This window comes from Salmo trutta, chromosome 20 (genome assembly GCF_901001165.1).
Source record: "Salmo trutta chromosome 20, fSalTru1.1, whole genome shotgun sequence".
Lineage (NCBI taxonomy): Eukaryota > Metazoa > Chordata > Actinopteri > Salmoniformes > Salmonidae > Salmo > Salmo trutta.
This window is the reverse complement of record NC_042976.1, coordinates 40,714,882-40,740,386: the sequence shown is the minus strand read 5'-3', so window position 1 is coordinate 40,740,386 and position 25,505 is coordinate 40,714,882. Positions and strand designations below refer to the sequence as shown.

The 25,505-nt window shown below is 41.1% G+C and overlaps 2 protein-coding genes across 3 annotated transcripts in view; one reads left to right on the top strand and one right to left on the bottom strand.

Annotated features, from left to right (window-relative positions):
* The window catches only part of LOC115156066 (sodium-driven chloride bicarbonate exchanger-like), a 50,994-nt gene extending 38,105 nt beyond the window's left edge, over positions 1–12,889 (top strand). For both annotated transcript variants that reach the window (XM_029703297.1, XM_029703298.1), the window contains 12 exons: positions 389–494; positions 3,417–3,578; positions 4,001–4,114; positions 4,235–4,396; positions 4,888–5,139; positions 6,757–6,825; positions 7,035–7,208; positions 8,081–8,203; positions 9,477–9,544; positions 9,674–9,760; positions 10,280–10,297; positions 11,226–12,889. In XM_029703297.1, the coding sequence (XP_029559157.1) occupies positions 389–494; positions 3,417–3,578; positions 4,001–4,114; positions 4,235–4,396; positions 4,888–5,139; positions 6,757–6,825; positions 7,035–7,208; positions 8,081–8,203; positions 9,477–9,544; positions 9,674–9,760; position 10,280 (1,318 nt within the window). In that variant the 3' untranslated portion in view covers positions 10,281–10,297; positions 11,226–12,889. The remainder of the gene's footprint in view (positions 1–388; positions 495–3,416; positions 3,579–4,000; positions 4,115–4,234; positions 4,397–4,887; positions 5,140–6,756; positions 6,826–7,034; positions 7,209–8,080; positions 8,204–9,476; positions 9,545–9,673; positions 9,761–10,279; positions 10,298–11,225) is intronic.
* Positions 12,890–16,473: 3,584 nt separating this feature from the next.
* Positions 16,474–17,911, bottom strand: LOC115155363 (glucagon-1-like). Its single transcript, XM_029701925.1, has 4 exons — positions 17,775–17,911; positions 17,497–17,602; positions 17,182–17,337; positions 16,474–16,799 (listed from the first exon to the last, which is right to left on the bottom strand). Exons 2-4 carry the CDS (start codon positions 17,589–17,591, stop codon positions 16,679–16,681), a joined length of 372 nt encoding a protein of 123 aa, XP_029557785.1. The 5' UTR covers positions 17,592–17,602; positions 17,775–17,911; the 3' UTR covers positions 16,474–16,678.
* Positions 17,912–25,505: the final 7,594 nt, after the last annotated feature.

Here is a 25,505-nt window from a genome sequence, read left to right as displayed (position 1 = left end):
ATTAGGTGACCAGCGTTCAATGACTCTATATGCAGTACATGGCACATTAGTCTCAAACTGCAGGGCAGATTCCCAGGTGGCTAGTAATGGCCTGAAGATAGAAGCTGTTATTCAGTCTCTCTTTGATGCACCTGTACCGTCTCTTTCTGCTAGAAGGTAGAGTGAACAGACCGTTTGCTTGGGTTGCTGAGGTCCTTGGTCATTTTCTTGGCCTCTTAAGGTGCATCTTAATCCAGAACTAGGCATAATCTGTGTCAAGCAAACCGTCCCTTAGAGTTCAGAATGACAGCAACATCTTAACTTGTGTTTGAAAGAAGTCCTGCATAGCATTTGAGATGATCGTGATCGGTAAGGGATTTGATGGTGAAGTGTTCTGTTGTTTCCATAGGTGTTCATGTGTTGAACCTCCGGATCCCAGTAATGCCACCCTACGGTACTGGGAGCAGAACAACATTACTGCTTCGGAGATCTATTGGGAGGCACTTGAAGTCAAGGTAGTGTATGAGAGGGTGTGGCATAATTTGTTGATAGGATCAAGCAAAATTAGAAAGATGATGCATACTGTAAATAGAACCCATGGTTAGTCTCCCATGGTTTTTCCAGGTTTTGTCACATGTTGAGGATAAACGTTTTACCCTACACAGAAAAGGAAATGTTGTATTGTATTTTTGATTAAGTAGCACACCCCCAGCATGACGGTAGAGACCAAAAAAGAGCACATTTAGGTTGTTCCACACAAAGTGGCAGGCTCTCCCAGATGGAGATGGCCCAGTGCAGGAGATTAAGGACATGTGGGCTGGATTACTCTGGATTACCCCATGCCAAATCATAAAAACACATTTTTAGTATTAATTTAACTCTTTGTGGACAAGGATGCTCTTATCCCAGCAGGACCCTGGGGTCAATTCCATTTAAATGTAGGATGTTCCAATTCCAATTTCCTTAAATGCTCTGATAATTTTTTTAAATTGTAATTTCAGTTAATTCAAATCAATTGAAATCAAATTTTATTGGTCACATACACGTATTTAGCAGATGTTATTGCGGATGTAGTGAAATGCTTGTGTTCCTAGCTCCAACAGTGCTCCCTGGTGCACAACTGAGCAAGAGGACAAGTACATTAGGGTGTCTAGTTTGAGAAACAGACGCCTCACAAGTCCTCAACGGCAGTTTCATTAAATAGTACCTGCAAAACACCAGTCTCAACGTCAACAGTGAAGAGGCGACTCCGGGATGCTGGCCTTCTAGGCAGAGTTCCTCTGTCCAGTGTCTGTGTTCTTTTGCCTATCTTAATCTTTTCTTTTTATTGACCAGTCCGAGATATGCCTTTTTCTTTGCAACTGCCTAGAAGGCCAGCATCCCGGAGTCGCCTCTTCACTGTTGACGTTGAGACTGGTGTTAATTTGCGGGTGCTATTTAATGATGCTGCCAGTTGAGGCATCTGTTTCTCAAACTAGACTCTCTAATGTACTTGTCCTCTTGCTCAGTTGTGCACCAGGGCCTCCCACTCCTCTTTCTATTCTGGTTAGAGCCAATTTGTGCAGTTCTGTGAAGGGGTAGTACAGGCGCAGTACAGCGTTGTACGAGATCTTCAGTTTCTTGGCAATTTCTCGCATGGAATAGCCTTTCTTTCGCAGAACAAGAATTGACTGATGAGTTTCAGAAGAAAGTTATTTGTTTCTAGTCATTTTGAGCCTGTAATCAACCCACAAATGCTGATGTTCCAGATACAACTAGTCTAAAGGAGGCCAGTCTTATTGCTTCTTTAATCAGAACAACAGTTTTCAGCTGTGCTAACATAATTGCAAAAGGGTTTTCTAATGATCAATCAGCCTTTTAAAATGATAAACTTGGATTAGCTAACACAAGTGCCATTGGAACACAGGAGTAATGGTTGCTGATAATGGGCCTCTGTACGCCTATGTAGATATTCCATAAAAAATGTGCCGTTTCCAGCTACAATAGTCATTTACAACATTAACATTTACATTTAAGTCATTTAGCAGACAATGTCTACACTGTATTTCTGATCAATTTGATGTTATTTTAATGGACAAAAAATGTGCTTTTCTTTCAAAAACAAGGACATTTCTAAGTGACCGCAAACTTTTGAACAGTAGTGTAAATATTAGGATGAGTAATGTCGGAGTGGCATTGACTAAAATACAGTAGAATAGAATACAGTATATACATTTGAGATGAGTAAAGCAGTATGTAAACATTATTAAAGGGACTATTGTTCCATTATTAAAGTGGCCAGTTATTCCATGTCTATGTACAGTTGAAGTCGGAAGTTTAAATACACCTTAGCCAAATACATTTAAACTCAGTTTTTCACAATTCCTGTCATTTAATCCTAGTAAAAATTCCCTGTCTTAGGTCAGTTAGGATCACCACTTTATTTTAAGAATGTGAAATGTCAGAATAGTAGAGAGAATGATTTATTTCAACTTTTATTTCTTTCATCACATTCCCAGTGGGTCAGAAGTTTACATAAACTTCCGACTTCAACTGTATATAGGGCAGCAGCCTCTAAGGTGCAGAGTTGAGTAGCCGGGTGGTAGCCGGCTAGTGATGGCTATTTAACAGTCTGATGGCCTTGAGATAGAAGCTGTTTTTCACTCTCTCAGTCCCAGCTTTGATGCACCTGTACTGACCTCGCCTTCTGGATGATAGCTGGGCGAACAGGCCGTGGCTCGGGTGGTTGTTGTCCTTGATGATCTTTTTGGCCTTCCTGTGACATCTGGTGCTGTAGATGTCCCAGAGGGCAGGAAGTGTGCCCCCGGTGATGTGTCGAATATGTCCATAAACACTCCAACCAGCTGGTGTGCTCATGCCCTGAGGACGTGGCTGGGGATGCCGTCTGGGCCGGGTTAACACGCTTAAATGTCTCTCACTTCGGCAACGGAGAACGAGAGCCCACAGTCCTTGGGAGAGATCTGCGTCGGTGACACTGTGTTATCCTCAAAGCGGGTAAAGAAGGTGGTTAGCTTGTCTGGGAGCAAGACGTTGGTGTCCGTAACTTGGCTGGTTTTCCCTTTGTAGTTCATGATTGTCTGTAGTCCCTGCCACATACGTCTCGTGTCTGAGCCGTTGAATTGCGACTCCACTTTGTCTCTGTACTGAGGTTTTGCCTGTTTGATTGCCTTACGGAGGGAATAACTACGCTGTTTGTATTCAACCATATTCCCAGTCACCTTGCCATGATTAAATGCGATGGTTCACGCTTTCAGTTTTTTGCGGGAATGCTGCCATCTATCCACGGTTTCTGGTTTGGGTAGGTTTTAATAGTCACATTTGGAACAACATCCCCTATACACTCAGTCACCTTGTCCGTGTAAATTGACTGATTTGAAATGGAATTGACCCCAATCCTGTAACACAGGATGTTTTTGAATGACCACCTTTTGTTGCAGGACTGCATAAAGAGGCGAGGGGAGTTTGTGGGCACCGCCTGTGGCCCTCATGGACCCTACATTCCAGATGTTCTCTTCTGGTCTGTTGTTCTCTTCTTCTCCACTGTCTTCATGTCGGCTTTCCTCAAAGAGTTCAAGTTCAGCCGTTACTTCCCCACCAAGGTAAGGCAGCAGACCCAGTTCCTACTGTAATCCCACTCATTTGTATCTGTTATGTGTTTGTAGACTGCAGACAGGGTTTCTGTCACGCTCCTGAGTTTTATGGTGCAGTGGAGCACTCTAGTGGTCATATGTGAGTACTGTCGGAGTTTCTAATGGAGAAGTGTCCGCCTCCACCACTTTCTTTGGATTCTGTTATGGTTTAAGGCAGCACTTTTTCTCCCGTTGTCTGAGCACAGAACCCCCCTTTTTTCTTCAAGCAAAATGTGTATCCCATGTGAGAATTGAATCAACAACCAAGGTGCTCTGTGTTTTGATTTACCTGTGCAATCTGTGATTGACATAGTAGTTTGATATTAAACAATAGTACTGATTTTTCCCCGTGCTAAGACCAGACAGTTGACATGCACCCCTCTCTTGCACAGTTGAGAGCTGTCATCAGTGACTTTGCTGTGTTCATCACCATCTTTACCATGGTACTGGTGGACTATGTCTTAGGGGTCCCATCTCCAAAACTAAAAGTCCCCAGTGTGTTTAAGGTGAGGTAGATAACAAGATATTACAATGTGATTATACATTTTTACTCAAGATACTCTACACTATGGACAGTCGCCATGCTATGTAGATGCAATATTTACCAATAACCTAAATTCTTGCAGCCGACCAGAGATGACCGTGGTTGGTTGATCAGCCCGTTAGGCGGAAACCCTTGGTGGACCACCTTAGTAACAGTGATCCCTGCTCTGCTCTGCACTATCCTAATCTTCATGGACCAACAGATCACGGCAGTCATCATCAACAGGAAGGAGCACAAACTAAAGGTACTTTATACCAGTGTTTCCCAAAGTTGGTCCTTGCCCTAGCACCACACAGCTGATTCAAATAACCAAACTCATTATCAAGCTTTGATTATTTGTATCAGCTGTGTAGTGCTAGGCCAAAAACCAAAAGGTGCACCCCAGGTCCGAGTTTGGGAAACCCTGCAGTAGGCTACTGGAATGGGGAGGCTCAGATCATCTGGGAGGCTTTGTACACCATAGCCTGACCGTTACCTGTTTAGAAGGCTTTGATTTGGTGCATGTGTAGTTTATTATGAAATGTTGTAAAGTGTTTGGTACTGTTGTTGATATGGATTAAAGAAGCACCCTTCAGAAGTCTTTTTTTTTTTTTATCTTCGCAGAGTAGTCAACATTTTGACAGTGGAGCACTTCTGTAAACATCATTTTGAAACATTCGATTTTAAAATGTTGCCGTTCCTAAGTATTGAGTAGTGTATTCTCAGTTGTGTTGTATTGTCTTTCAATTCCCACAGAAAGGCTGTGGGTACCATCTGGATCTGTTCGTGGTGGGCCTCATGCTGGGGGTGTGCTCCATCATGGGGCTGCCCTGGTTCGTGGCTGCCACCGTGCTCTCCATCTCCCACGTCAACAGTCTGAAGCTGGAGTCGGAGTGCTCGGCCCCCGGGGAACAGCCCAAATTCCTGGGCATCCGGGAGCAGCGCTTCACCGGCCTCATGATCTTCCTGCTCATGGGCTGCTCCGTCTTCATGACCTCTGTGCTCAAGGTCAGATAGCTTCTCTGAGCTCATATTGTGTTGGCCCTAGCCTCCGGACTGTCCAAAGGCTTTTCCTATCGCAGGGTAATATGCAGTGCATTCGGAAAGTATTCAGACCCCTTCACGTTTCCACATTTTGTTATGTTACAGACTTATTCTAAAATTGATTAAATCCTTTCCCCCCCTCATCAATCTATGGATGGGGAGGGTCGCTGCACAGCTATTTTCAGGTCTCTCCAGAGATTATGTTCAAGTCCGGTCTCTGGCTGGGCCATGAAGGACATTCAAAAACTTGTCCTGAAGCCACTCTTGCGTTGTCTTGGCTGTGTGCTTAGGGTCGTTGTCCTGTTGGAAGGTGAACCTTCACCCCAGTCTGAGGTCCTGAGCACTCTTGAGCAGGTTTTCATCAAGGATCTCTCTGTGCTTTGCTCCGTTCAGCTTTCCCTCGATCCTGACTAGTCTCCCAGTCCCTGCCTCTGAAAAACATACCCACATCATGATGCTGACACCACCATGCTTCACCGTAGGGATGGTGCCAGGTTTCCTCCAGACGTGACGCTTGGCATTCAGGCCAAAGAGTTAAATCTTGGTTTCATCAGACCAGAGAATCTTGTTTCTCATGGTCTGAGAGTCCTTTAGGTGCCTTTTGGAAAACTCCAAGCGGGCTGTCATGTGCCTTTTACTGAGGAGTGGCTTCCGTCTGGTCATTCTACCATAAAGGCCTGATTGGTGGAGTGCTGCAGAGATGGTTGTCCTTCTGGAAGGTTCTCCCATCTTCACAGAGGAACTCTGGAGCTCTGTCAGAGTGACCATTGGGTTCTTGGTCACCTCCCTGATCAAGGCCCTTCTCCCCCGATTGCTCAGTTTGACCGGGCGCGAGCCCTAGGAAGAGTCTTGGTGGTTCCACTATTTTCTTGGGGACCTTCAATGCTGCAGAAATTTGTTGATACCTTTCCCCAGATTTGTGTCTCGACACAATCCTGTCTCAGAGCTCTACAGACAATTCCTTTGACCTCATGGCTTGGTTTTTGCTTTGACATGCACTGTCAACTGTGGGACCTTATATAGACAGGTGTGTGCTTTTCCAAATCATGTCCAATCAATTGAATTTACCACAGGTGGACTCCAATCATGTTGTGGAAACATCTCAAGGATGATCAATGGAAACAGGATGCACCTGAGCTCAATTTCAAGTCTCATGGCAAAGGGTCTGAATACTTATGTAAATAAGGTATTTCTGTTTTTTATTTTTAATAATTTGCAAACATTTCTAAAAACCTCTTTTCACTTTGTCGTTATAGGGTATTGTGTGTAGATTGACGAGGAAAACAAAATGAATACATTTTAGAATAAGGCTATAACGTATTAAAATGTGGAAAAAGTAATATTAAAATGTGGAAAAGGTAAATGGGTCTGAATACTTTCCGAATGCAATATAAGTGTCTCCGTCTTGCTCAAGTTGTATTTATTTTGCACCCAGAGTATTAGTCTGCAGTGCCTCAAAGTGAACAGATAATTTATACCATTATGTTTTATATGGTTCAATCCCACGTTTTCGACTGTTTCCTGTCTTTACTGATACTTGTATAACTGAATCATATAATACGATTGCTGTCATCCCTTCAGTATATTCCCATGCCTGTCTTGTATGGAGTATTCCTGTACATGGGAGCATCTTCGCTCAGAGGAATACAGGTAAGATGTCACTAAGCACACTCAGATAAAGTTAATGTACACTCTCAGTCAAAATAGGCTTGTAAGGCTAAGTTCGAACACACTTGGCTAACATCTGAAGCTAAGTTCAAAAAGACCATCTGAGAAAATGCAGACTCATCACAACACAGTTGGCCTGAATTGAATGCTCCTGAGGTTGTCATGTAAGCCTTTGTTCTATTGCTCATCAGTTCTTTGACCGTCTGAAGCTGTTTGGTATGCCGGCCAAGCACCAGCCAGACTTCATCTACCTGAGATACGTTCCCCTGAGGAAGGTCCACCTCTTCACCATCATCCAGCTCAGCTGCCTGGTCATGCTCTGGGTCATCAAGACCTCCAATTATGCCATCGTCTTCCCCATGATGGTTCGCAAATGCCTTTCTCCTAGCTTTCTCCCCGGGTCATAGGTTACATGTAGATTTATTTGGCCACATTGTAGTTTAACACAATTAGCACCACTATGAGATGTACAGTATAGCCATTGACTTAAGTTATACATTAGAATGCGTCCTGTACAATGGGGTGTACTTGTACATCAAGCTGCATAGATGCACACCAGAAACAGGAGATAGGCTCCTGCCCTATGGGCCGTTCTTGCTGGGACAAGGATTATTTACGTAGATCATTTTGTCTTGAGTAGCATAGGTTGCACCTCCGTCACGTCATGCCATTGTTTTGAACGTTCTCAAGCCCCCCTCTAAAGTGGTGATAAACTCAGCCATTCTGGACCGAGGAGAACTACTGTCTCGTCGAAATTACACTATAGTGCATGGAAATATGATGACATTGATAAAGTAGTGAAATGTTTTGTAGGAAACAACTTTGCCAGCATTATCATGTTGTCAAATGAACTTTAGACAGTTGGCAATGTTGTCATTAGCCAGCAATGTTCGTCAAAAATAGCTAGCATTGATAACGTTATCTAGCTAAAAATCCGGTGCCACCCCCCTCAATTTTAGCTAGCTAGCTAATGTTATACTGCATCTAAAGTACATTTGGTGACATCAAAATGATGACAAAAGGTTTTCCTACTAATTATTTGCCCTTTTGAATGTCATTGTATTTCCAAGCCACCGTAATGCACTTTTGATTAAATGTTCATCAGCGCTCCTTGATGCATTGAGTAGAATGCTCAGTCAGGCATCCGTCCAAAACGAACGTTCAAAACTATATTTTGAGGAAACATGCAATCCGTGAATAGTAAGTTAAGTAGTAAGTGTGTTTGTGTTCCTTGCAGGTGTTGGCTCTGGTGTTCATTAGGAAGCTGATGGATTGCTTCTTCACCAAGAGAGAGATGAGCTGGCTGGATGATCTCATGCCAGAGAGTAAGAAGAAGAAATTGAACGATGCTGAAGAAGAGGTATGAAAATAGCATTTAAAAGGTTCTCTCTGCAAAAAGATGATTCTGAGATAATTGGCTTTAACGTTCCAAACCCTCATTGGTTTGAATGGTGCCAGCGATTTTTATCTTGTATTCTTTTGAACGATTCAACAACATGAATTTGGTTATTTAGAGTATCAAAGCAAATGCATTTATAAAGCCCGTTTTACAGCAGCCAATGTCACAAAGTGCTATACAGAAACCCAGCCTAAAATCCCAAACAGGAAGCAATCCAGATGTAGAAGCACGGTGGCTAGGAAAAACTCCCTAGAAAGGCCAAAACCTAGGAAGAAACCTAGAGAGGAACCAGGCTCTGAGGGGTGGCCAGCCCTCATCTGGCTGTGCCGGGTGGAGATTATAACAGTACATGGCCAAGATGTTCAAACGTTCATAGTTGACCAGCAGGGTAAAATAATAATAATAATCACAGTGGTTGTAGAGGGTGTAACAGGTCAGCACCTCAGAAGTAAATGTCAGTTGGCTTTTCATAGCCGATCATTCAGAGTTAGAGACAGCAGGTGAGATAGGAAGAGAGGGTCGAAACAGCAGGTCCGGGACCAGGTAGCACGTCCATTGAACAGGTCAGGGTTCTGTAGCCGCAGGCAGAACATTTGAAACTGGAGCAGCAGCACGACCAGGTGGACTGGGGACAGCAAGGAGTCATCAGGCCAGGTAGTCCTGAGGCATGGTCATAGGGCTCAGGTCCTTCGAGAGAAGAGAAAGAGAGAGAGAGAGAATTAGAGGGAGCATACTTAAATTCACACAGGACACCGGATGAGACAGGAGAAATACTCCAGATATAACAGACTGACCCCAGCCCTCCGACACATAAACTATTGCAGTATAATTACTGGAGGCTGAGACAGGAGGGGTCGGGAGACACTGTGGCCCCGTCCGACTATACCCCCGGACAGGGCCAACCAGGCAGGATATAACCCCACCCACTTTGCCAAAGCACAGACCCCACACCACTAGAGGGATATCTTCAACCACCAACTTACTACCCTGAGACAAGGCCGAGTATAGCCCACGAAGATCTTTTCACGGCACGAACCTATATCTAGGTAGAGAACATTGAATAGAACAAGGCTATGTCAGTAACTCAAAATAATGTTTTTAATGTTTTTTACTGTAGATATGTAACTTTTCTTGTAATGATTTATCTCTGCATGTCTTTTAACCAATTAATTATATACAGTACAGTACTATCACTATAGTTTAACAACTTCCTGTTGATTATCATATTCTTCAGGAGGAGGAGCAAAGCATGTTGGGAGAGGAAGAGGGAGTAGTGCAATTACCATTAGAAGGATATCAAAAGTAAGTCAGGCCATTATGATAACATTATATCTCCCTTTTATACTGTAAAAAGACTTCATGCTTCATTGGTAGTAAAATAGTTGACTGTTTGTTGTGTATTATTATGCATGATTATGTCTTGTTTTTTAGGAGTGAATCTGTACTCAACATCACAGATGAAATGTCCAAAGGCTCTTTTGGAAACACGTGGAATGTCAACTCTGACAACTCAAAATGGTATTGCATTGCCTCAAGCATATATACCCAAAATCAGCACATTGGGAGTTGATACATTTTTCCATTAAAATGTATCTTTGTTTTTCTTCTGTCAGTTTGTTTAAAAATGTGTCTTTATTTAAGATATGTGCATGTAACTCAAGCTTTCTTACACCTTTCCCCATGGCATTCGTCCTTGTGAAAATATGGAGTTTGTTGAGAATATCTCAAGTTAGGATTCCTCCTATACTGAATAGATATTGTGTTATAACCATTATATTAGAAACTGATGACAATGTACCATTGAATTCATAAAATGCCTCATATTGACCAAGTTCCATGCTCATATAGAGAATTTTCAGGATATTGATATGTCATTGCTATTGCATATGAACGAAATTACAGATTCACCATTCGGTTGAAACTAGATGCTACTTATTCACTGTAGAAAGGAGTTGTCTCTCCATTTTAGAACTGATGAGTTTCTTGACTGTATTTTCCCATTCCATCTCTGTCATAAACTCCCTTATGTCCTCTTAGATGCTGAACCCCTCAAAGGTAAGAGTCTGATCCCCGTGCCCGTTTGATCATCCTTACTCCATTTGGTGACCATCACTTTTTGGAATAAAAATAATTATGTTTATCTTTGCATGATATGAGGCAGGATTGAACAATGTCTAATTCCTCAATTTACCATCAGGTTGAAATTAGATGCTGCTTATTTTGCATCGTTCAAATTGTCATGTTATGCATTTTCGAGTTCATGAACACTGGGAGAGCACAGCTCTTTGAAACTCTTTGATGACTGCTAATGTCAGGCAAAGATAAATATTATGGATGCGGAGTCCATTACCTGTTCACTGCTTGGAATATAAACCCAGCGTATTACAGGCGGTGACGAATGAATGTGCTCAGTCTAAAGTGACATGACTGAGAAAGCAAGGATGTAAAGTGCATGTAGGAGCCATCTCTGACAACATGATGCTGCTGTACCAATCAGGCTCTGCTAGCATGACAATCATCCCTCTACCCAATCTACTATGCCTCAGCCAATGGCCGTGACGGGCAGTTCGGCAAGGAGCACTACAGCGTACTAGCTGCAGGCTCCCATTACGCAACAGCTGGAGAGTGTAATTATATTAGTACATCTCTCTTGTGAAAACTGCTCTTTCATGAACATTGTCTGAGATTCTGATCCCATTATACTTCTCAGCTGCCTGAACATACAGTGCAATTCTGTATGGGAGGGGATTACCATGCGATTTACTAAAGCACATCAATATGGTGTTAATGTTCACGTAAAGCCCCTCCCAACTAAAACATCAGTTGTTGATACATTTGGGGACACAGATTAAGCCTAATCCTGGACCAAAAAATTATTCATAATGGCGAATCTCCGTTGTTGGAGCCGGACAGCTGATCGGTATAAGCTACGTTCTGAAATGGTATACTTGAAAGCACTAACAGCCAGTGTTTATACCCACAGCTTATCCAAGAACAGTGGAAGGAAACAAAAGAAGAGGAGAACGTTGCAGAAGGGCTTCTTCGACAGGGAGACAAGTCTATGACGTTTCCCCCTTCACTGTGTTCAAAACAAATCAATATTGTGTGCCACAGTTTACCATTCCTTTACATTTGTCTTGTAAATCTTTGTGTGTTCAAAAACGTTAGTGTTTTTAGTTTTATGTGTCAGAAGCTGCTTTGTGAGGCAATCTAAAGAAATGTAAGCTTTTTATTTGTTTTTGTGTTTTTAAATGTCAAGTAATACCAGCAGATATAGGAGAGGTTAGTTTGACTGTATGTGAAAGCAACGGAATGTTTCTGTCCAGGATGTATCTGTCACATTAAGAAACTATTTTCAAGTTATGTTTGTTTTTGAATTTATTGAATGTATTTTGTATGTTTTTGTATTTTTTCAATATCATAATATTACAGTTGTTTAGAAATGGATAAATTATCCAACCAGATAAACAATCGATTAAAACGTTTGTACAATACTGCAGTTAAAGACTATGTACTGTACATTAGTATATACAATTGATGAGTTTATATATCTACAATATAGGCAAAGTGAAAATGTACTGTATGCATGCAGCTTTAATTAATTCACTTTTATGAAATATACAGCATCTGATTAACCTTTTACTGCAGTGGGCTAAATCAGTTTCACTTAGAGTGTTTATTGGTAGTCTTAAACAAATCTACTTTGAAACAAATGTATACACCTCACACAGATGGTTATGGGTTTAAACATTTTTTATTACGTTTTAAGTTTGCATCCCGGCGTAAAAAACATTTACCCATGGGGCCACTAGGTAATTTGACTGCAGGAAAGGGCTACGTTCATTGGCAAATCAAATCTACAGTATCTGTGTTAAAGCATTCAATGTATTGCATTATGATTTTAGCTATTTGCAATAGTCTTTAATCTTAGAATATTTTCCAATTGTGTTACTACCAGTAAAGAGATTAGCTGAAAATATAATTTTTATCTTATTTATTGTTGGCAATTTATTCTTGTACAAAGAGCAAACATTGCATTGAGCATTTGATTAGTAAAACGCCTGACTTACGTTGTAGAATACTGTTATGCATATCAATAGATAGAATTGAAACAATGTTCAAGAATAAAATATAATCCTGGCTTTATTTTAAATCATAATATTTATTGCCAAAGTTGAAATAGTTGCAGTTATTGCAGTATATCAATATTTTCAAGCTGCAAAGTTAATGCTTGTGTGTCATATTATTTGAGTTGTTTGTCATGGGGGCATTGTGTCTGCCCAGGAATGATTGTCCAGTCAATAACTAAAGATGAAGCTTAACTAATACTTGAAGGTGTCTGCTGAAAGGTAACATACATGGCTATAGAAACAATTGCAATAGCACTTTTTCTGGAAGGGGAACATTTATAGGAGCTATATTTATTGTTATAAAGATTAAACTATATTTCCTTTGTACAATACCAACAACGAATTTGTTCACATCTAATTTTCTAAACCTATTTATCTATAATACCTTTTTGCTTCATTTTTAATGAGCAGTATCTGCAAAATATTTTGAAATCTCTTGTTGAGCATTTCTACTCTACTGCTACTACTCCTGTTGCTAATTGTACTTAGCTCTGAATAAATGTGTTTGAAAAGTCAATCTGTTTTATTTGTGGCAGAAATCCGTGGAGCAGTGTAAGGAAACATGGCACTCCAAAACAATATTTTGTTTATTTTCTGCTATTGTTACTGATCTTTAGAGCTGAAGTATTACTGTTTATTATGTATGTTGTATTCAGTTGAAGTCAGAAGTTTACATACACCTTAGCCAAATATACACCTTGGCCCATTCCTCCTGACGAGCTGGTGTAACTGACTCAGGTTTGTAGGCCTCCTTGCTCGCACACGCTTTTTCAGTTATGCCCACACATTTTCTATGGGATTGAGGTTAGGGCTTTGTGTTGGCCACTCCAAAACCTTGACTTTGTTGTCCTTAAGCCATTTTGCCACAACTTTGGAAGTATGCTTGGGGTCATTGTCCATTTGGAAGACCCATTTGTGACCAAGCTTTAACTTTTAATGTCTTGAGATGTTGCTTCAGTATATCCACATCATTTTACTTCCTCACGATGCCATCTGTTTTGTGAAGTGCACCATTCCCTCCTGCAGCAAAGCACCCCCACAGCATGATGCTGCCACCCCCGTGCTTCACGGTTCGGATGGTGTTCTTCGGCTTGCAAGCCTCCCCCTTTTTCCTCCAAACATAATGATGGTCATTATGGCCAAACACTTCTATTTTTGTTTCATCAAACCAGAGGACATTTCTCCAAAAAGTACAATCTTTGTCCCCATGTGCAGTTGCAAACCGTAGTCTGGCTTTTTGATGGTGGGTTTGGAGCAGTGGCTTCTTCCTTGCTGAGCGGCCTTTCAGGTTATGTCAATATAGGACTCTTTTTACTGTGGATATAGATCATTTTGTACCTGTTTCCTCCAGCTACTACACAAGGTTCTTTTCTGTTGTTCTGGGATTGATTTGCACTTTTTGCACCAAAGTACGTTCATCTCTAGGAGACAGAACGCGTCTCCTTCCTGAGCGGTATGACGGCTGCGTGGTCCCATGGTGTTTATACTTGCGTACTATTGTTTGTACAGATGAACGTGGTACCTTCAGACGTTTGGAAATTGCTCCCAAGGATGAACCAGACTTGTGGAGGTCTACAATTCTTTTCTGAGGTCTTGGCTGATTTCTTTTCATTTTCCCATGATGTCAAGCAAAGAAGCACTGAGTTTGAAGGTAGGTCTTGAAATACATCCACAGGTACACCTCCAATTGACTGAAATGATGCCAATTAGCCTATCAGAAGCTTCTAAAGCCATGACATCATTTTCTGGAATTTTCCAAGCTGTTTAGAGGCACAATCAACTTAGTGTATGTAAACTTCTGACCCACTGGAATTGTGATTCAGTGAAATAATCCGTCTGTAAACAATTGTTGGGAAAATGACTTATGTCATGCACAAAGTAGATGTCCTAACCGACTTGCCAAAATTATAGTTTGTTAACAAGAAATTTGTGGAGTGGTTGAAAAACGAGTTTTAATGACACCAATCTAAGTGTATGTGAACTTCCGACTTCAACTGCATGTACATTTACTATGAAAGTATAAAACTCAAACTTAATACATTGGAGTAAGTCAACTAGAGATCTGAAATGGCCTTGACACCTAAAACAAATGCACAAAATAGAACCCTAATTCTAAATTTGTGAGAGTTTTTAGATTTACTCTGTATGCTTTGACCTACGAGAAAGCCAAGGAGTATGCAAGTTCCAGTGAATAAAGGCAGTTCAAGTTGACTAGTCAACCTTATACACTAGGGCAGCGTTTAGACAGGCAGTCCAATTCAGAAGAATTTTTTCACTAATTGTTTTTTTGACCAATCAGATCAGCTCTGAAAAGAATCTGATGTGATTGGTCAAAGGTCAGGTCACATTACATTGTAATTACATTACACACATTACACACGTTACAATGACCTAGGTCAGGTCACATTACACTGTGGGTGAAATGTTTGACTGAAATCCCCTCAACTGAACTGAGTCTTCCATTTCACTCACAGCCATATCTGCCTTGTGAGCATAAGGTTGGATAAAGAGGAAGTACAATTGCTGAAGTCATTCATTGCATGACCTCAATTTGCCTGGAGGTAATACGATGGATTATACACCGTGACTTCACTTGAACATATTGTACAAAACAACGACAGCCTCATCCACAGAAGTGAATTACATATAATTTTTTATTCAACAACAAAAGAGACCCAAATTCTATTACGACAAATGCCCAGTATGACCCTTAGAGATTTGGAATATAAATAGAATTGTGTGGGCAGGCGTTTTTTTTTTAAATCAACAGATGGTTTTCAATTCACTAGCTGACAGCTTAGAGAGGTATCACATCCCAAAGCATGACATATATCTGGCTCATGTGACTAGTTTACTTCCATGCCAGTAACACCTAGGAAGTGGTCCCTGATCACTGATCCCTGCCAGGCTGTTGATTCACATCACGTCATTCCATTACTTGATTGAAATCCCTGGGTGTGTTTTCCCCTTGGTGATATGGCTGTCCTCAAGCCTGATTGATTTGGCTTCCACCTCCGTGAACACAGGTTCTCCACTTAAACATGATCTTGAATTGATACTCATCGATTGACACAGGTTCTATAATTATATATATTACAATTACATTTATTATAAAAGTAAGGATTATATTTGAACTGAATATAGTATTTCCACAAAATGTGTGTTTATGGGTTCATATGATAAGGCATCTCTCTGGTTAGTGTTTAGATACACTACATGGCCAAAAGTATGTGAACACAACCAGAATGTTGGCCAAATGTATTGCTGCGGGGACTTGCTTCCATTCAGCCACAAGAGCATTAGTGAGGTCGGGCACTGATGTTGGGCGATTAGCCCCGGCTCGAAGTCGGCGTTTTAATTCATCCCAAAGGTGTTCAATGGGGTTGAGGTCAGGGCTCCTTGCAGGCCACCAGTCCAGCCGACACTCGGCATTGAGCATGGTGATCTTAGGCTTGTGTGCGGCTGCTCAGCCATAGAAACCCATTTCACGGTGTTCCCGCTCTGTGAGTTTGTGTGGGCTACCACTTCACGGCTGAGCCGTTGCTCTTAGACGTTTCCACTTCACAATAACAGCACTTACAGTTGACCGGGGCAGCACTAGCAGGGCAGAAGTTTGATGAAACTGACTTACTGGAAACGTGGCCTCCTATGGCAGTGCCACGTTGAAGGTCACGGAGCACTGAGATTGTATGGGTGTTTGCTCGATTTTATACACCTGTCAGCGACGGGTGTGGCTGAAATAGCCAAATCCACTAATTTGAAGGGGTGTCCACATACTTTTGAGTGTGTCTTTGGATATTTGAATACATTTTGTATGGCTAGAATAATGGTTTATTAAAAATTTTCTCCACAAAATTAGCAAGGTACAGACTACAGATTTTGGGCCAGTTTTTCCAAAGTTTTTAACCTGTTATTTTTAGAAGGAAAGTGTTTTTTTTTAATCAAACTTTTAATTAGGCTATTGTTTAACCATTCAATCTTGTTCCCCTCCTTTTTTTAACACTGAAAATCTTGCCCTTGAAGTACAAAGTGAAGCATTTAGTTAATACACTATGTCACCATTTTATGTTAACAAACAAAAGCAATTGACAGGCAACACAATTTCTTGTTCGGGGATTTATTAGCATGACCAGAGGAAGGAGGATACAGGTTATAAAACAGGAAATGGAACAGGGGGATGGAACATTCTGGATGTGTTGCATTCTCTCTTGACTGGGGGCTCATAAGACAAGACCCTCGGACTCTGTGACTGAGTAATAAGACACTGTGACTGAGTAATAAGACACTGTGGCTGAGTAGAGGAGCCCTATTCTCGTCTGCCTCGGCTATTCTTCAGCCAGGACACAAACTCCTTGGCTGCCTGGTCCTGCAGGTAGGAGCTCACATCGCTGGTGTAGGTACCCTCTGCATGTCGTTTGATGGGACCCCTGAAAAAAATATGGAGAGATTTTATAGTGTTGATAGTTGATAATATATGAGAAATAAGCAGTTGTTAAACATATTGATTCACTGTGCATTATTAAGCTGCTATAGTAAGATTTTACTGAGCTGTAACTCAAAACCATATAAAACCATGAAAATCACCAACATGTAGTAAATATCTACAGCATGTCATAAAAATGTAGGGCATTTTTATCTTTGTTTCTAGCTCAGCAAAAACATTTGACATGAAATTCATCATATCTCTTAAGTACTGCATTCACACAGTTTCAGGTTAAGCTGGAACATACTGGAAGATGATCCACTGCTTTTTGAAATGGAATGAGGAAAACAGACCCACCAGTAGGAGAAAAAGAAAAAAACACTCACCCACTTCTCTTGGAGTTCATTAGCCACTGGACAAAGTCTTGCGCTCGTCTCGACTCGAGATATTTACTGTAGTCGTTAGAGAATGTTCCCTCTGAATGTCTCTTCGTGTTTGAAAGCTCCCTTGGCTCGCTGAACATAGAGTCCTCTGTCAACAGGCTGCGGAAACAGACAAGTCAGTAGTTACAGGATGCTGAGAGAGAGAGAGAGAGAGAGAGAGAGAGAGAGAGAGAGAGAGAGAGAGAGAGAGAGAGAGAGAGAGACTCTCAACCTGAATAGTGCAGAGTTCAGAAGTTGCTCCGAGTTTGAGGCTCTTACCTGGAGTTGTCCTCTGTGTCCTCCTGCGGGATTTGCAAGCTGCTCTGAGCAATGATCAAGAGCAGAAGTCCAGCGAAAGAGTGGGTGCCTTTCATCTTTTGACCTCCTAGATATTAGCAGTGGAAATAGGAGATTGTTAAAAAAACTAATCTGCAACTTCAGCCAAACAGCATCACATTGAAGAGAATCTCATTCTGAATTGAATATAATTCAGAGAAACTTCCTGATGTGAGGTATCAGCGGTTGAAAATGAGTTTTAGGGGTTTGGTGCTGCTCACCTGTGTTCCCTCTGTTGAGTGTCGGTGAGAAAGGGGGAGTCTGTGCCTGGCTGCTTGCTGTGCGTAGGTAGATCTCTGCTGGTTTCTTCTCTCTTTGGCTCCCAGGAGCTGCTTTTTGGCCCCTTCTTGGTCTGGCCAGCCTTTATATAGTTGAGCTGGGTGACTGTCTGCTCAGGTGGCACCCTCCTCACAGACGCACAAGCACATTCGTTACTCTCAATCCATTAGTCAGAACTCGACTCAACGCACTAGATACATTTGCAGTCCATCTTTGTTTAAATGTGGAAATGTCCAGAGGTAAAAGCTGTCACTTAGGTGTCGAAATCAAACATGATTTCATCCTGTCCAACAAATCCAAATACTTATATAACAGTCTACCATCTGTTTTCAGATAGCCTGATTTGCACTGCAGGTTCAGTGTTTGTGGAACGTAAGAATATGGAGTTCAGCAAACATTGAAACACCTCCTTTCAGCATTTTATCCCTGAGTGGAATTTAGAGAATTATCAGATATTTAGGTGATCAAGGCACGAACACAATATAATTCAGGATTATATTAATTTGTTAATTTGTTCAATGATGAATGATGATATGATGATATGATGATCATATGCAAAACACACAGTCTGTATCAATAATGTGTCCAGACTGAAGAATCATATACCATGTGAACTTGGTATATACTCATATACACTACATGGTCAAAGGTATGTGGACACCCCTTAAAATCAGTGGATCAGCTATTTCAGCTCTACCCGTTGCTGATAGGTCTATAAAATCGAGCACACAGCCATGAAATTTCCATAGACAAATGTTGACAGTAGAATGGCCCGTACTGAAGAGCTCAGTGACTTTTAACGTGTCACCATCATAGGATGATACCTTTCCAATAAGTCAGTTCGTCAAATTTCTGCCCTGCTAGAGCTGCCCCGGCCAACTGTAATGCTGTTATTGTAAAGTGCAAAAGTCTCAGAGCAACAACGGCTCAGCCGCAAAGTGGTAGGCCAAACAAGCTCACAGAACGGGGCCGCCGAGTACTAAAGCGCGTAACGCGTAAAAATCGTCGTTGCAACACTCACTACCGAGTACCAAACTGCCTCTGGAAGCAACGTCAGCACATGAACTCGTTGTTGGGAGCTTCATGAAATGGGTTTCCATGGCCAAGCTGCAACACACAAGCCTAAAATCACTATGCGCAATGGAAAATGCATTCTCTGGAGTGATGATTCACACTTCACCATCTGGCGAATTTGGGTTTGGCAGATGCCAGGAGACCACTATCTGCCCCAAAACATAGTGCCAACTATCAAGTTTGGTGGTGGAGGAATAATTGTCTGTTTTTCATGGTTTGGGTTAGGCCCCTTAGTTTCAGTGAAGGGAAATCTTAACGCTACAGCATACAATGTTGTAAAAATTAAAAATTAATTTAATTGTCATTTTTTGTGAAGTGGAAGAAAAATGCTAACATTTGTAAAAAATGTATGAAAAATAAAACACTAATGTATCTTGATTAGACAAGTATTCAACCCCCTGAGTCAATGCATGTTAGAAAAACCTTTGTTAGTGATTACAGCTGTCAGTCTTTCTGGGTAAGTCTCTAAGAGCTTTCCACACCTGGATTGTGCAACATTTGCCCGTTATTCTTTTCAACATTCTCCAAGCTCTGTCTAATTGTTTGTTGATAGACAGCTATTTTCAAGTCTTACCATAGATTTTCAAGTCAATTTAAGTCCAAACTGTAACTAGGCCACTCAGAAACAGTCACTGTCTTCTTGGTAAGCAACTCCAGTGTAGATTTGGCCTTATGTTTTAGGATATTGTTCTGCTGAAAGGTGAATTCATCTCCCAGTGTGGTGGAAAGCAGACTGAACCAGGTTTTCCTTTGGGATTTTGCCTGTGCTTAGCTCCATTCCGTTTCTTTTTTATCCTGAAAAACTCCTCAGTCCTTAACGATTACAAGCATACCCATAACATGATGCAGCCACCACTATGCTTGAAAATATGGAGAGTGGTACTCCGTAATGTGTTGTTTTGGATTTGCCCCAAACATAACACTTTGTATTCAGGACAAAAAGATAATTGCTTTGCAAATTGTTTTTGCAGTATTACTTTAGTGCCTTGTTACAAACAGGATGCATGTCTTGGAATATTTTTATTCTGTACAAGCTTCCTTCTTTTCAATTAGGTTAGTATTGTGGAGTAACTACAATGTTGTTGTTCCATCCTCAGTTTCCTCCTATCACAGCCATTAAACTGTGTAACTGTTTTAAAGTCACTATTGGCCTCATTGTGAAATGCCTGAGTGGTTTCCTTATTCTCCGGCAACTGAGAAAGGAAGGACTTCTGTATCTTTGTAGGGACTGGGTGCATTGATACACCACCCAAAGTGTAATTAATAACGTCACCATGCTCAAAGGGGTATCCAATGTCTGCTTTAATTTTTTCACCCATTTACCAATAGGTGCCCTTTTTTTGCGAGGCATTGGAAAACCTCCCTGGTCTTTGTGATTGAATCTGTGTTTGAGATTCACTGCTTGACTGAGGGAACTTACAGATAATTGTATGTGTGGGGGAAAGAGATGAGGTAGTCATTCAAAAATCAGGTTAATGTCACGGCTGTCGTAGGAAGAAGAGGACCAAGGTGCAGCGTGTGTGTCGTTCCACATTTTATTTACTCTGTGAAACTATGCAGTACATAAATAAACTGAAAACACAAAACAACAAACCGTGACGCAGAGGAGAAAGAAACACTACTCAAAAATAATCACCCACAAAACCCAGAAAAACCCCTACTTAAGTATGATCTCCAATTAGAGACATCGAGGACCAGCTGCCTCTAATTGGAGATCATCCCAAACAAACCAACATAGAAATACAAAAACTAGAACCCAGGAACATAGAAATAGAACACATAGAATAACCCCCCCTGTCACGCCCTGACCTACTCGACCATAGAAAATAACAGCTTACCATGGTCAGGACGTGACAGTTAAACACTATTTTTGAGTGAATCCATGAAACTTATTATGTGACTTGTTAGGCAAATTCTTACTCCTGAACTTATTTGAGTTTGAATAATTATTGAATCAAAAACATTTCAGCTTTTCATTTGTAATTAATTTGTTAAAATTTCTAAAAACATAATTCCACTTTGACATTATGGGGTCATGTGTGTAGGCCAGTGACATAAAATCAAAATGTAATCCATTTTAAATTCAGACTATAACACAACAAAATGTGGAAAGAGTAAAGGGTTGTGAATACTTTCTAAAGGCACTGTACCATGTGAACTTGGTACATTATACTCATACCAATGTTTAAATTACAATACAGTTGAATTATATTTCTCATACAATTTAAAATAAAAACAAGATTAACATTACACAACTAATTCAGTGCAATAAAAAGTTTAACCAATCCCACCGAATCATTTATATGAAAATACTATACAATACAAACATGCATTGGCTTTCAGTACATAGTGGCGAATTCAATGGTCACATTTTTCTTTTGATCAACAAAATAATTTAAAATCAAATACAAATAGTCAATACAAGCAACACAATGTTAATTACAGCATATAACCTGTAAAAAAATGATAGCCTTTAACCACATTGAATCCTCACTTCAGAATATCAATAAGAACATAATTAAAGAAAAGCGGTCAAACATTTTATTGTAGCAATATACTATTTACAGTGCATTTGGAAAGTATTCAGACCCCTTGGCTTGTACCACATTTTGTTATGCTACAGCCGTATCCTAAATTGTATTAGATAGTTTTTTCCCCTCAACACAATACACCATAATGACATAGCAAAAACAGGTTTCTAGATTTTTTTCAAATGTATTAAAAATATAAAAACTGAAATATCACATTTACATACAGTTGATGTCGGAAGTTTACATACACTTAGGTTGGAACCATTAAAACTCGTTTATCAACCACTCCACAAATTTCTTGTTAACAAACTATAATTTTGGCAAGTCGGTTAGGACATCTACTTTGTGCATGACACAAGTCATTTTTCCAACAATTGTTTACAGGCGGATTATTTCATCAGAATTCACTGTATCACAATTCCAGTGGGTCAGAAGTTTTCATACACTAAGTTGACTGTGCCTTTAAACAGCTTGGAAAATTCCAGAAAATGATGTCATGGCTTTAGAAGCTTCTGATAGGATAATTGACATCATTTGATTCAATTGGAGGTGTACCTGTGGATGTATTTCAAGGCCAACCTTCAAGCTCACTGCCTCTTTGCTTGACATCATGGGAAAATCAAAAGAAATCAGCCAAGACCTCAGAAAAAAAATTGTAGACCTCCACAAGTCTGGGTCATCGTTGGGAGCAATTTCCAAACGCCTGAAAGTACCATGTTCATCTGTACAAACAATAGTACGCAAGTATAAACACCATGGGACCACGCAGCCGTCATACCGCTCAGGAAGGAGACGCGTTCTGTCTCCTAGAGATGAACGTACTTTGGTGCGAGAAATGCAAATCAATGCCAGAACAACAGCAAAGGACCTTGTGAAGATGCTGGAGGAAACAGGTACAAAAGTATCTATATCCACAGTAAAACGAGCCCATTATCAACATAACCTGAAAGGCCGCTCAGCAAGGAAGAAGCTACTGATCCAAAATCGCCATAAAAAGTCTGACAACGGTTTGCAACTGCACACGGGGACAAAGATCGTACATTTTGGAGAAATGTCCTCTGGTCTGATGAAACAAAAATAGAACTGTTTGGCCATAATGACCATTGTTATGTTAGGAGGAAAAAGGGGGAGGCTTGCAAGCCGAAGAACACCATCCCAACCGTGAAGCACGGGGGTGGCAGCATCATGTTGAGGGGGTGCTTTGCAGCAGGGGGGACTCACAAAATAGATGGCATCATGAACGAGGACAATTATGTGGATATATTGAAGCAACATCTCAAGACGTCAGTCAGGAAGTTAAAGATTGGTCACAAATGGGTCTTCCAAATGAACAATGACCCCAAGTATACTTCCAAAGTTGTGGCAAAATGGCTTAAGGACAACAAAGTCAAGGTTTTGGAGTGGCCATCACAAAGCCCTGACCTCAATCCCATAGAAAATGTGTGAGCAGAACTGAAAAAGTGTGTGCGAGCAAGGAGGCCTACAATCCTGACTCAGTTACAATAGCTCTGTCAGGAGGAATGGGCCAAAATTCACCCAACTTATTGTGGGAAGCTTGTAGAAGGCTAACGAAAACGTTTGACCCAAGTTAAACAATTTAAAGGCAATGCTACCAAATACTAATTGAGCGTATGTAAACTTCTCACCCACTGGGAATGTGATGAAATAAATAAAAGCTGAAATAAATAATTCTCTCAACTATTATTTTGACATTTCACATTCTTAAAATAAAGTGGTGATCCTAACTGACCTCAGATAGGGAATTTTTACTCTGATTAAATGTCAGGAATTGTGTAAAACTGAGTTTAAATGTATTTGGCTAAGGTGTATGTAAACTTCCGACTTCAACGATAAGTATTTAGACCCTTTAGTCAATACTTTGTTGAAGGACCTTTGGCAGCGATTACAGCCTCAAGTCTTCTTGGGTATGATGCTACAAGCTTGGCACACCTGTATTTGGGGAGTTTATCCTATTCCTCTCTGCAAATCCTCTCAAGCGCTGTCAGGTTGGATGGGGAGCATCGGTGCACAGCTATTTCTTGGTCACTCCAGAGATGTTCAGTCGGGTTCATGTCCGGGCTCTGGTTGGGCCACTCAACGACAGTCAGAGACTTGTCCCGAAACCACTCCTGCGTTGTCTTGGCTGTGTGCTTGGGGTCGTTGTCCTGTTGGAAGGTCAACCTTTGTCCCAGTCTGAGTTCCTGAGCAAGTTTTCATCAAGGATTTCTCTGCACTTTGCCCTGTTCATCTATGCCCCAATCCTGACTAGTCTCCCAGTCCCTGCTGCTGAAAAATATCCCACAGCATGATGGTGCCACCACCATGCTTCACTGTAGGGATGGTGCCAGGTTTCTTCCAGACGTGATGCTTGGCATTCAGACCAAAGAGTTCAATCTTGGTTTCATCAGACCAGATAATCTTGTTTCTCATGGTCTGAGAGTCTATAGGTGCCTTTTGGAAAACTCCAAGCGGGCTGTCATGTGCCTTTTACTGAGGAGTGGCTTCCGTATGGCCAATCTACCATAAAGGCCTGATTGGTGGAGTGCCGCAGAACTCTAGAGCTCTGTCAGAGTGACCATTGGGTTCTTGGTCACCTCCCTGACCAACGCCCTTTTCCCCCAATTGCTCAATTTGGCCGGGCACCCAGCTCTAGGAAGAGTCTTGGTTGCTCCAAACGTATTTAATTTAAGAATGATGGAGGCCGCTGTGTTCTTGGGGACCTTCAATGCTGCAGAAATTATTTGGTACCCTTCCCCAGATCTGTGCCTCAACACAATCCTGTCTCAGAGCTATACGTAAAGTTCCTTCGACCTCATGGCTTGGTTTTTGCTCTGACATGCCCTGTCAACTGTGGGACCTTATATAGACAGGTGTGTGCCTTTCCAAATCATGTCCAGTCAATTGAATTTATCACAGGTGGACTCCAATCAAGTTGTAGAAACATCTCAAGGATGATCAATGGAAACAGGATGCAGCTGACCTCAATTTCGAGTCTCATAGCAAAGGGTCTGAATACTTCTGTAAATAACGTATTTCTGTTTTACATTTTTGATAAGTTTGCAAACATTTCAAAAAACCTATTTTTGCTTTGTCATTATGGGGTATTGTGTGTAGATTGATGTGGAAAAAGTCAAGGGGTCTGAATACTTTCCGAAGGCACTGTATATGTTTTTTATTTTGCTAAACAGGTGGTGCTCAAAACAGGTGGAGCTCTGTCCCACCTAACCTGAATGACGGGTCGCCACTGCTGGTGAACCATTCTTGATATTGTTGAGCGTGAAAAACCCAGCAGCGCTGCAGTTCTAGACACAAACCGGTGCACCTGGCACCCACTACCATAAACCACTCAAAGGCACTTACATTTTTTTTGTCTTGTCCATTCACGCTCTGAATGGCACACAGACGCAATCCATGCCTCGATTGTCTCAAGGATTAAAAATCCTTCTTTAACCTGTCACCTCCCCTTCATCTACACTGATTGAAGTGGATTTAACAAGTGACATCAATAAGGGATCATAGCTTTCACCTGTATTCACCTGGTCAGTCTATGTCAATAAAAGAGCAGGTGTTCTTAATGTTTTGTACACTCAGTGTAGTTCATATCATAGATGCAGTTTGGTCATATTCAAACCACTCAGTGAAGGGTACGCAAAATGTCTTATAAACTGTCAAATGTGTGTAATGAAAGTTGTAACATATAGTTTGCATGTAACATACAGTAGTAACTCACCAAAATATTTTTACACGTACTATAGTTAGCCCTAGGACTATCAAACATAGGCATACTGTAGATCAGAACCAATGAAGAATATTTGACACTCCTCACGTGGACTCCAAGTGCAACTCATCATCCCCACCACCTTCCTCAGGTTGTCCTCCCCAAATCAATATTTACCATTGCCTCAAAGTCCTCGTGCTGGTCAACCAGGGCTTTGGAGATCTGTACAGATTGCTGGATGTGAGCATTGTCTACAAGAAAAACTAACTGTTTGTAATACCTTATTGAACAAGGAAATATATGCATCTGTCAAATACCATTAAAAACAATTATGAATAAGATCAGGAGCA